The sequence below is a fragment of the Amblyomma mixtum genome, chromosome 7 (genome assembly GCF_055824585.1).
Source record: "Amblyomma mixtum isolate Tamu chromosome 7, ASM5582458v1, whole genome shotgun sequence".
In the NCBI taxonomy this organism is placed as follows: domain Eukaryota; kingdom Metazoa; phylum Arthropoda; class Arachnida; order Ixodida; family Ixodidae; genus Amblyomma; species Amblyomma mixtum.
In genome coordinates, this window is record NC_143018.1 from 12,629,422 (window position 1) to 12,641,656 (window position 12,235).

The 12,235-nt window shown below is 46.1% G+C and overlaps 1 protein-coding gene across 1 annotated transcript in view; it reads left to right on the forward strand.

The window, feature by feature from the left end:
* The first annotated feature begins 2,514 nt into the window (after positions 1–2,514).
* Positions 2,515–12,235, forward strand: part of LOC149335047 (calcium-activated chloride channel regulator 1-like) — a 29,742-nt gene continuing 20,021 nt past the window's right edge. The window contains exons 1-5 of the mRNA XM_089553866.1: positions 2,515–2,670; positions 3,878–4,172; positions 6,954–7,063; positions 7,723–7,899; positions 10,943–11,070. Of these exons, the coding sequence (XP_089409992.1) occupies positions 2,515–2,670; positions 3,878–4,172; positions 6,954–7,063; positions 7,723–7,899; positions 10,943–11,070 (866 nt within the window). The remainder of the gene's footprint in view (positions 2,671–3,877; positions 4,173–6,953; positions 7,064–7,722; positions 7,900–10,942; positions 11,071–12,235) is intronic.

Below are 12,235 nucleotides of genomic sequence, written 5' to 3' on the forward strand. Positions count from 1 at the left end.
AGCGGAACCGCGCCGTAAGAGAAAAGAGGAGGGTGGGAGTGAAAGAAGAAAGAAAGATTGGTTTGGTTTGGTTTATTTGGGTTTAACGTCCCGAAGCAACTCAGGCTATGAGGGACGCCGTAGTGAAGGGCTCCGGAAATTTCGACCACCTGGGGTTCTTTAACGGAAGGAAGAAAGAGGTGCCGTAGTGGTGGTCTCCGGAATAATTTCGACCCCCTGGGGATTTTTAACGTGTACCGACATCGCACAGCACACGGGCGCCTTTTGCGCTCCGTCTCCATCGAAACGCGGCCGCCGCGGTCGGGTTCGAACCCGGGTACTCCGGCTCGGTAGACGAGTGCCTTAACATATTTGTGCTGGCAGGACAAAATTATGTTTGAGCCCATTTTCCGCGACTATCCTAATCCTTCTGTACCGGAACGCAGGACCAAGAATATATGTGTGTCACGCGCCCAATGTTTCCATTCGAAATTTGTGCTTTTTTCGTTGGCGGAATAAAGAGGTCCTGATTTTCTGGTCCGCATGAATTGAGTGGACAGGAATGAGTTGCCCCAGTTTCATCACGTGACTTGCTTGTATTTTAGCTAGTTCGTTATATACAAGATATGGTGAAAAAATAGTGCGAAGAGAATACGAAAGGCGGACAAAACGACGCAGACAAGTGCTTATGTTTTTGTGTTCTCTTCACGCAATTTTTCATCATTAACTTGAACCAGCTCTTTGTATATATAAGCTACACTTTCGTTCCTCCCATGCAAACGCAATTAACGTCGGTCAGGAAAAGGCAGGAAACACGTTTCATTTCACTCAATCAAGCTCTCTAGCTGTTTCTACCCTTTGCTAAGCGAAATATTATGCATTGCATGTGAATTGATCCTCTATGTCAGATTAGATCGTATGGCACGCCTTACGCAAGGCAAGGAAGTATCTGGTCCAAACCTCTTCGTATTCACAGCTGGCTTTCGAAGTGTACTGCACAGTCTGACAACGCAGTTCAATCTCAAACACAGTAAACTCTGGATGCAGCTATGCAGCAAGGCATTGACATCGACTGAATATTTAAACCCCCGGTCATCTTACCTAGGCATCCATGCATGCTTGCGTAGCGTGCTCGCGACCGTATATACTCATACAATCTTGTACATTTAATTTCTCTGCAGTTTACTGTGGACAAATGATGCAATCTTGTACAGTTCATTTCTCTACAGTTTCCGAGGGACAACGTAGTCCAATTATCTGTACAATGTGTCATAGCAACTACCGCAACTAGAAGCCTTGTTTTGTATACAATCTTTGCTTTTAAACCCCAAGGTGTTCCTCCTTACAACACAAACTTGCAAAGAAACCCCTAGAACGCAAATCTGCATTAAAACACATTGAGAGCACTCGTTAAAGGTCATTTTACCGAACTGCCGAAAGGGGATCAAAGGGAGGTTAACGCCCGCTAGAAATTGCGATGCAAGCGCTTTGAGCGCTATCACGTCCACGTGGTAGCAGCATGCTCGCTGACCGCAGTTACCAACAGTTACTTCCTTTGTCTACCTCATCCGGACACGCCCTTAATCAAGCTAATCATCTACGCTCTCATTATCTTGTTGTGTGCAGATATGAAAAGCAGGGTCAAAACTCAATAAGAGTTATCAACAAACCTAGTCACAAACAAAGTCCCCCTCTATAATATATAGGCGCATTGCCGAGTGAATTCACCTAATTTCGACTTCCGAATCATTTCTCACTGCGACACAGCGGCGGGTTATAACACAGCCGGAGACAGAAAGGAACGCCCCAGGTGTGTGTTAACGCAATATATTTCTTCTTTTGCTGCGTGTGAATCAAAATTTCGCTTGAAATAGTGTGGTACCCTGTGCTCAACTGCTCCGTAAGGTCTCCTCGAACGTATTTGTGCGAATACGTAGTGTGTCTGATATATCATACGCAGGAATCCGTATCCTCACATAACTCTCCCGTGTAATTTCCTTGATCATTCTGTGCTCTTTTTTATATATTTCCGCGAGATCGGCACAACACCGCATGTAGTTCCTGTGTGTCATACGTGCAGATGGTACAAATTCAGCATTCGTTTCATTCGAGCCCCTAGATGATATGCTGATTTGTGGAAATCCTCTTACGAAACCTTTCACGTGGTTATATAGAATAACGATGCTGCCTTGAGCTCTGCGGTTGTGGTAGCAATGGCGATGTTGCTAAACACATGGTTGCTTACAGTTGTGGTATAATCAGCTTTTAATCCCCGGTCGCATACACACACACGCGCGCACGCGCAGCGCACGCACACACACGCGCGCACACGCACACGCGCGCACACGCACGCACGCGCACACGTACAAACATGCACGCGCGCGCACACACACACACGCATGCGCACACACACACACAAACTTAGAAATCAAGGAGTTACTTAGTACTGGAACGTAGTACGCAATAGAGCATTTGCTGATCATGTTTCAGTTTCTGTCTTCGCAATTGGCAACTGGCATCCTTCCGTTGGCAAGAATGAGCTGGGCTGTGCATGCTGCCGTTGTCTTGGTCTGGCATCTAAGCCCAGGAGCTTCAGTGGAAATCGACACTGCGGATGGAGGTTACAAGAACTTGCTGGTTTCCATCAGCGAGGCGGTCCCTTACAATGAATCTTTAATTGAGAACATCAAGGTGAATGTGACAAAGCTGTTCATATACATCATTATTGCTTCGCTTAGTGGGGTGTGCCATGGGAAGATTTTGCAGCGCTTTGAACACCTCGGTTTCTTTTTACTTTGCAGCGACAGCTGTTAAATGTCCGTTACCTGGGTATAACGTAGCAGTAGTACTAGTCGGCGTAACCGGACGGTGGTAACTAGGGGGACGCAGGAGACGGGAAGTTGCCGTGGAAGGATAAGGGTATGGCGGGAGCGAAGGAAGGTGGCACGGTCCTCTTGCTGCGGCTGCTGGGAAACCGGAAGACTGAGGAGGCGGACTGGTCGAAGAACAAGCATCTTAGAATAACAAAAAATGGTGCTCAATAACCACAGATATAGGCGTGCCACTCTCGAACTTTTTGACACAGTGATGGCGAAATAAAAATATCTCAGATGAGACCGCGAATCTCGCATTACTTAGTGGTAACTATATCCTGCGATTTTTTTTTTCGTCAGCGGAAGGGGGCTTACCAGTGTGTCTTGGGAAGTACTGGCATATTGTAGAGAAGCAGTGATAGCGCTTCGGTAGAGTTGCACAAAAACAATGCTGAACCAGAAAGAATCTCGACTCGAGGTTTGGAGAAGGAAGAGTTAGGACTAAAGGCAGAGTAAAAATAGTTTGAGAATCAATAGGAAAGAAACCGTTATGGAAAGCTAACAATCATGACTTCAGAGCCATGGAGGAAGCGAAAAAAGGAAAAGAATGACTAAGCAACGAGAGAGCCCAGAGAAGCTTCCAGCACATCTGCACCGCTCATAAAAAGCACTGCTTTCAATAAACTTAATACCTTTCAGCTTTCTTGCTAGGTTAATGGCCGTAATATTTATGGGTCTATGGGGGTTTTTAGCGTCACCAAGCGACTCAGGCTATCAGGGAGGCCATACTGAAAGACTGCGGAAAGTTTGACCACCTGGGGTTCTTTAACGTGAACTGACATCGCACAGTACACGGACCTCTAGAATTGTGCCTCCATTGAAATTCGACCGCTGCCATAATAACTGAGCCACTGCGGTGATTTTACGCCGTAATAGCTAACGTCACTAACAGCTGCTTTGTTAGAGCGGAGGCTCTGGCTAACCGAGGAAGCAAGTAATAAAATATTGGCGGCACAAGTACTGCAGTAATTAAAAACCGTATTGGTTTAAACGTTCTGAACCAAAATATTTGCGTAAAACTGCAGGCTCTGTTCCGGTCCTCGTCCGAGTTCCTTCACAAGGCCACCAATGGACGCGTCTACTTCAAGCATGTCATCATCGAGCTTCCCAAGACGTGGCCCAAGATAGGAAGCGCCCGTCAGCGGTCGTCAGCCTCCTTCGAACCAAGTGACGTGCGCATTGACCTTCCAGGTGAACCATACGGAGACAGGCCCTTTACACAGCAACTCAGGCCTTGCGGTCTACAGGGCGACTTCATCCAGCTCACACCGACTTTCCTCGCCCAAATGGCCAACAAGACAGGGCGCCAGTCAGCCAACCTACAAGGCAAGTGCTTTTCATATGCTCGAATTTGTCGTCTATACTACATGTAGGAGAAACTCGTTTGCAATGCCAAGCGTTGGTGAATTTTTTTGCGTCCATGCTTCTTGGAGTTTACGCAGAAAATTTACGCTTCATTTAACGTACCTTCGCCTTACTAATTAGTAAATATACTGTGATCCACGCCCAAAACATTACAATAAAATTACGGTGAATTGCGTTGCTGCCTCCTCTGTGACATTCTCACTCCTTTGGACGCAAGGGATAAAATATATTGAATTGAGTGCGGTAAACTGACAATTGCGCTGTCCTGGCAGAAGCAAATTTTTCGTTAAACGGCACATCAGAGCTCTGCGCTTTAAATCCCCGCTGCACATAAAAGATATTTTCGCCTATTCTGCATAATGCTTCCGGTTTTAAGTACTGAATACTATCTAACAATGTTTTTTTTTTATTTCCGGCTAAAGTGACTTAATTGTGGGGCGACTAACGAAGGACCCTAAAAAAACTTTGATTTTAATTTCTATAGTGTGTTATACTTCATGGCAACACATAACGATCATGAGCCTTGAATATGATTCGCCTCACTGCACTGAAGAGACTGAAAAATGCGTATGCTTGGCGCATATCACGAACCTATCCTTTCCCTGAATACCCATTTTCGTCAAATGACGTTTCGGGTGAACGATGTCTGTGCCGGAAGGCACTTTCTACCAGGCAGATTATCATTGGTAATGTCCTCCTTTATTGTAGTGGGAGTCGGGGTAAGGCCCATGCTGAAAGGCACCGTATTAGCACAAATTATTCCATTCGCTCTAGCTGGCACTTTGAAGATAACCAATATACAGGGTGTTTCACCTAAGACTTTCTGCAATTTTTAAAAATAAGCTGTTTGAATTAGATGCGCCCTTTTTATGGCATAGCATGTCAGCGGTGTAGTACATGATAATGCAGCTAAGACGTGCTAACTAGCAGGCTTGTTAACCAATATTTAATAGTTAACTTTTAAACTATTACCGTTGGGCTCCTTAATTATCGAGAGGCATGTAGCACACCGTAAGTAATGTCCATATACGTTTTTTCAATTTCAAGAACGCGATTATCCTCGGCGCTGTGGCCCAACAAATTTTGGCTATCTCGACGAATTAGGTTCACTGGAGAGGTTGCTTTTCCTGCAAGCTTCTCAAACCGCATGTATTTTGGCGCGATGTAGGCGAAATTTGTTGGGCCACAGCGCCGAGGATAATCGCGTTCTCGAAATTCTAAAAATGAATATGGACATTACTTACGGTGGGCTACATGCCTCTCAATAATTAAGGGGCCCAACGGTAATAGTTTAAAAGTTAACTATTAAATATTGGTTAACAAGCTTCTGGTTAGCACGTCTTAGCTGCATTATGATGTACTACACCACTGACAATGCTACGCCAGAAAAAGCGTGCATCTAATTCAAATAACTTATTTTTAAAAATTGCAGAAAGTCTTAGGTGAAACACTCTGTATATTGGTATTTCACGTAAGCTCTCCTGCAAGATTTAAAATAGGGCTTTTTCGGCATAGCATTGTCAGTGGTGTAGCCCATTAGAATACAGCTAAGACGTGCTAACTTGTAGGCTCACTACCTAATACTGAATAGTTAACTTCCTAACTATTGCAGCTAGCCTCCTCATTTAATCAGAGGCATGAAACCCACTTTAAGTAATATCCTAATCAGTTTTTGGTATTTCTAAAACGCAGTTACTCTCGGCGGTGTAGCCCAAGAAATTCTGGTTTGGTTTGGTTTGGTTTGGTTTATTGGATTTTAACGTCCCAAAGCGACTCAGGCTGTGAGAGACGCCGTAGTGACTGGATCCGGAAATTTCGACCATCTGGGGTTCTTTAACGTGCACTGACGTCGCACAGTGCACGGGCCTCTAGAATTTCGCCTCCAACGAAATTCGACCGCCGCGGCCGGGATCGAACCCGCGTTTTCGGGTCAGCGGCCGAGCACCATAACCACTGAGCCACCGCGGCGGCCTAAGAAATTCTGGCTACATCGCGTGAAAAAAAATACGTGTACTTTCGAGAGGCTTGTAGACAAAGCAACCCCTCCGATCCACGAAAGCCCAAAATTTGTTGGGTAACAGCGTCGAGAGTAAATGAGTTTTCGAAATCCTAAAACCTGATATGGATAGTGCTTGCGGTGGGCTTAACACCTCTCAATAAATAAGAAAAATAACGGTAATAAATAAAAGTTAGCAACTAAATATTAGTTAACCAGCCTACATATTAGCATGTCTTAGCTGTATTCTGATGCGTTGCACCACTGACAATGCTATGCCGAAAAAAAGCGCTCTTTGGACTCAAGAGCCTTTTTTTTTTTAAATTGCATAATTTCTTAGGCGTAATACTTAGCATAAATACCAATATGCATCTCAATAACCTTAAAACATTTAATATTAGCAAGTAATATTCCCCTACCCTAGTAGATGCCTACATCACTAACTGGCCTGTTTGTTAGTACTCAGTGTAAATTGACACTATTATTTGGTTACACAACCATCAAACATTTCAAAAATTTCATGTATGACAAAAATGTCCTGTAATGCCACCTACTGCAGCAGGTAATCTTTTTTTTGGAATTGTTCGAAAGTTCTAATCGTTTTACTTCTCTCTCTGTGGAAAGTCTGCTTAAGACAAAATTTCGCTAGAGCCTTGCAGAAACCACATTTTCAGAGAAAAAACAGCACTGTTTTCCTTACATTGTAAGCTTCTGGCTGAAAATCGAACAAAACTTTCTTACAGCCTACGTATTCGTCCACCAGTGGGCACACTTTCGGTACGGCGTGTTTGATGAGTTTGGGAGCCCGGATGACGACAGGTACCCCTGGACATACTGTCACGACGGCAAGGTGACAATCAGTTGCATTCATAAACATAGAGCTTTTTGGATTAAATGAAATATTTACCCTTGTTTAATTCAAGTATCATAAGATATTACTGATAAAATCATGTGCATCCTGGGTGACGTGTATGAATGGAATTCCATGATTTCCGAGCTCTAGAGTCAGCCGCTGATCAAGCTTTGAAGGTGCTAGCAAGTTGAAAAGGGCGTGGTGTAGAACATAGCAGTATATTAAACAGGCCTGATTCTATGGCAGATTCTTTCCAAACTTTAATGTTGCCAAAACCTAAGAAAATAAGCAACTTCGGAAGGTGGGGTTGTTGAATTTTCAGTCAAGAACAAGAAAAAATAGACCAGCTGTTAAACACAAGACAGTTGAACTTGGAGCAAACTTACATGTACTAAAGCAGCAAACATAACGGTGAAAAAAAAAATTGCTTTCTCACTGCTCCTAGTAGAAAGAGTGTGAATGCTCGGGGGCAGTAAACGATGACATGTATAACGAGACCTGTTCTTAGCATCTTATCTGAAAGTGCACAAAAGCTAGTGCGACAAGAACTGCCTATTAGTTATTCTACCTAAACAACGATCCTTTGCAAAAAGTTAACATTGAGACTGAAACACAGCGGTAACTGCAGTGCTATTACGCTGCTCACATTCATTCAGGTGAAGCTGAACGCCTGCTCGGAGAGGATCGCATTTACCGCGCGCACAGCATCCGGAGGGAAGTGCTCTGTGGACAGGCACTGCCGCCTTGCCCGGGACTGCTCGGTCAGCTTGCACCAGCCCAGTACCGGCGACCCCGTCGAGTCATCCATCATGTTCATGCCTTACGTGGCAAATGTGAGTGCCCGTGCCATGGTAGTGGTACCACTTGCCGAAGGCACTGATGAAGCTAGGCTGCTAAAACTCGGGACACACCAAGCTCACGTGTCCGATAACCTCGGAGTTAATTACTCTGGGCAAGCAGCATGCCGAAATCGCGATAAGGCTCACTGCGCATGCGTTTGTGTGTGTGTGTGTGTGTGTGTGTGTGTGTGTGTGTGTGTGTGTGTGTGTGCAAGGGCGTCCGCAGAATTTTTTGCAGGGGGGGGCCCATTGGTTGTTGGCGCCGGAGGGGGGGGGGGGTATATTCGTAGCGAAAAGGCACTATTTGCGGAGTAAATTTATTTATTTATATATAAATAAAAAATAAGTAAAATACACACATGAAAGAAAATTACAAGCAGCAAATTAAAGCGCGGATTGTAGAGATACATTGGAGTTTATCAACAAAGAAACAATTAAAATTAATAAAAATGCAAAAAGATACTATCAATACTCGAAGTGCTCAGTCTTACTGCATACGGGTTCTCGACTCACCCGAATTGATGACCAGCACACAGCGCAATATGTTCACAAACACGCAACTACAGTCACTCAGTCAGTCTTCCTTGAACAGCAACTGTAGGCGCCTCGGATTTTTCTGGGCGAATTGCGTAGTTACACGGGTGATAAATTCATTTCTGTGCTTCATTACACGCTCTCAGTGCACAGTCATCATATATATTGATTGGAAAAATGGTTGAACTAGTACGTTGAAAACAAAAGATGACTATATATACAACGAAAACTTATTTACAAGATAAATGCACGCTCGCAGCTTCATACACCTCGCTCCATCTTGCTCGCGCATCCGCACAGTCGAGCAACCGCACACACACTGCTCGCCGCTCGTCGTTTTCTCGTCCGCTGTCTTGGTTGTTCTCACCTTCGTTGACAACCCGCCACTAAAAACACCGAAGCACAAACACAGAGGCGCGCACACGTGCAAGGGCTTACTTGCCACAATATCCACGAATGCGCACTTTTGGGGTGTAAGGAACGCCGCGCGACTTCCGAGGGGAAGGGACACCCGCAACTAATTCGGCCGGAAAATTTGTTTTTGTGCTTTTATGGGGTTCAGAGCCCCAAAACGACTCAGGCTATGAGGGACGGAGTAGTACAGAGTTTCGGATAATGTCGACCACCTGGGTCTCTTTACCATGCACTGACACGCACAGTACATGGGCGCTGTTGTGATTTGAGGCCCAGCCAGAGGTGACAGGCGAGCCAGGCAGGCGCCATCGGGCTGCGTTGACCAAAGGCGCTGGTTTTCGGAGAAGACGCAAGGAACGCTGGTGTGGGGGCGCCTCTGGAGACTGCGTCGCCGTGAACAAAAGCAGCTAATCCCCTTTGCCGAAGGTTCTGAAAGCGGCGCTTCTACCGCACCGAGCTCTCCCGTGGATCGGAGGAGACAGCGCGCGGCGGCGGCGCCAACTCTTCGCCCGCTTGCCCCTGAGCAGCCCGACAAAGCGGGGGTGGACACGGCTGATTTGTCCTTCCCCCCTCAAGAATTCATCGGTGGCCGGCGTACGAACGTATCATGATTATAGCGAGCGACCTGTGCCCTGTGCACTGTCTGCCTCCGTGTCGCTATCTCTCTAGAGATCAAAGAAACAGACACCCATCTCGAAGCACATGCTCGCCGGTGCCGCTGCATGTCTGCAACAGGTCGTCCTTCAGCAGAGCTGGCGGTGGCGTGGTTTGAAAACGGCGGAACGACGCGCGCCCGGACGCGGCATTTCGCAGATGTGACCAAGCGTCGAAGCGGGGCTGCTTTTACCCTTTTGGCTGAGCGCACCACCGCCCCTGGCGTGCGGCCATCACTCACGGTTCGAGTGAGTGATTTTCCAGGGGGGTGCAGCCGCCCCCCCTTGCCCCCCCCTCCGGACGCCCATGTGTGTGTGTGTGTGTGCGCGTGTGCGCGTGTGCGCGTGTGCGCGTGTGTGCGTGTGCGCGTGTGCGCGTGGGCGTGTGCGTGCGCGTGTGTGCGCGTGCGCGCGCGCGCGTGTGTATGTGCACGTGTGCGCGCGTGCGCGTGCGTACGTGCGCACATTATACCACGTGACAGGCTCTCGAAATAAAAAAAAAATTAAATGGCAGGCAGAAAATCTTGTAGTGATTTCAAAGCTACTCTCACGTCTCAAGTGTTGTGCCACTGCGATGGTTAGTAAAACGAACTGACCTAAAAAGTTATGCTTTATTTTAAGAATGATTGAGTACGTCAGTGTGCGAATAACAGTTTATTAATGTGAAAGCATTTCAAGGCTATGTCGGCGGATCGTGTCACCAAAACGTGTAACCAGAACGTGTCCACAGCAGTTGTGACGTCCTCAGTAGCGAGAGCGTCAAACGAGTGATTGAAATCGAATGAGGATGATGTGAGGATGCTGCGCAAAAAAATTGAGTCGATTGGATAATTATTTAATTAATTAGAGCTAAATATGTCGAAATAATGTCGAACTATTGCTGAAGTCGACATAGTGAGTCGACGGAAAAACAGCCGTGGACGACAAAATAGTGCAAAAATAGGCAAATGAGGAAAATAAAGTTTGAAATGAATTGAAATGCATTTGATGAGTGATAATTAATTGAACAAAAAGTTTCACTGACATAGATTATATTTAATTCATTATCAGCAAAAACCATTGGACGGTTGAATAGGCTGGACGGGGCTATAGTAAGTGGACGGGATTGGAACCACGGCGCCAAATTTGAAAAACCAAAATGGTTGATTGAGATAGAAGAAGGTGTAATCAGAGTTAATGAATCGATCGTTAATTAAAGCATAAGATAATTACGCTAACTCAGTAGTCAAATGAATTAACAAACAAAAACCAAATGCTAAAGAGAGGCAGAAAGAGGCGACGAGTGCCAAGGAGGCGTCAATGCTTTCGCATCCTCCCAATGCATGTCGCTGCAGTGATCTCTATTTTTTTTTTTACTTTGATAGCCATCTGAATGAAATGGTGATAACATGTCATCTTCCATGGAATATTTTCGCTCTATCTGCTATATCCAACAGGTGAGCCACTTTTGTGAGAAAAGTGGCGGCATCCGCCGTCACAATCCATTCTCTCCGAACAAACAGAACGACCTTTGCAGACAGAAGTCAACCTGGGAAGTGATCAGTGGGAACGCGGACTTTCAGATGTGAGTATCCCTTTTACTCTGCTTACTTGTCCCACGGCGTTCACATCAGAACATACGCTTGTGTTCCTTTAATCCACGAGATCAAGCTTGCTATGGGGCGCTTTAGCAGGGCATCAATACAAAATGATATTGACAACGCGTTGAAAAGCTATCGTTCTTTGTGGCGCGAATGGTCTGCTACCAGACTGCAGAGGGGACCAGTTTGTGCAATGATTTTGGGAAATTCAGAATGAGCTACAACGATACAACGCGAGACAGAGGTATGCATAGGAGAATAGCTGCACATACGACTGAACATTCATTAAAAGAAAGGCCTCCTAAAGGTGGATTCACACGACGGACCGCTTCACGGACCAATCGGTCACGTGATGTCTGACGCGCGGTCCCCCCGTCCGCGGCGAGCATTCACACGACGGGAGGAAGCAGCAGACGACAGCGCGGACGAGCCAGTCGGATTGTCGCATTGTCGGCGTAATCGTCTCTGTGCGTATCCCACAGAGCGGGAAAACTTTCCACAAGGGCAAGAAAAAACAAGGTTGCGTCATCTGTGAACCTAGAACCGTACGAACAAGACGCGCTTTGGCTGTTTGAAAGTTCGCCAAGTGGTTCCATCTTCGCAGCTGTCAACAGGACTATGCAGTTTTTCGCGCTCTCATGTACTTTGGTTCGACCAGAGGCTTGTATTGGATTTTGTAAGCTTGCTCGTTGCCAGACTAAACAGTTTAACCGCTACTGCTTTGAGAGTCACGGCCAAGGATCTCAAGCAATCCGAAGTGTGAAAAGGTCTCTCGGCCATATCACGAATCGCTGCTCGCGAGTGAAGCGGAGCAGCAGGAATCAGTGACGTAGGGTCACGTGATGCCCATCCGCGAGGGCACTTCGCGATTTGGTCCGTCGTGTGAATCCAGCTTAAGTAACGTTACTAGGCTTTTTCCAGTTTTTATGCGTGAGAGAATCTTACGTCGAAGTTTTTAAATCACAGTATTTCGCCGTTTAGAAACAAGACGATGCGCTCAAGGAGGAATATCCTTAGTTAGACGGCATCAAGGGTCATTAAACAATTTCTCGGATTCAGCTAGACTGAAGAAGTGTATGTAGCGGTCACTTTGGGCAAAAGGTCGGCGCCATGCTTTCGGTTACGGCTAAAAACGACTCCATCGACACT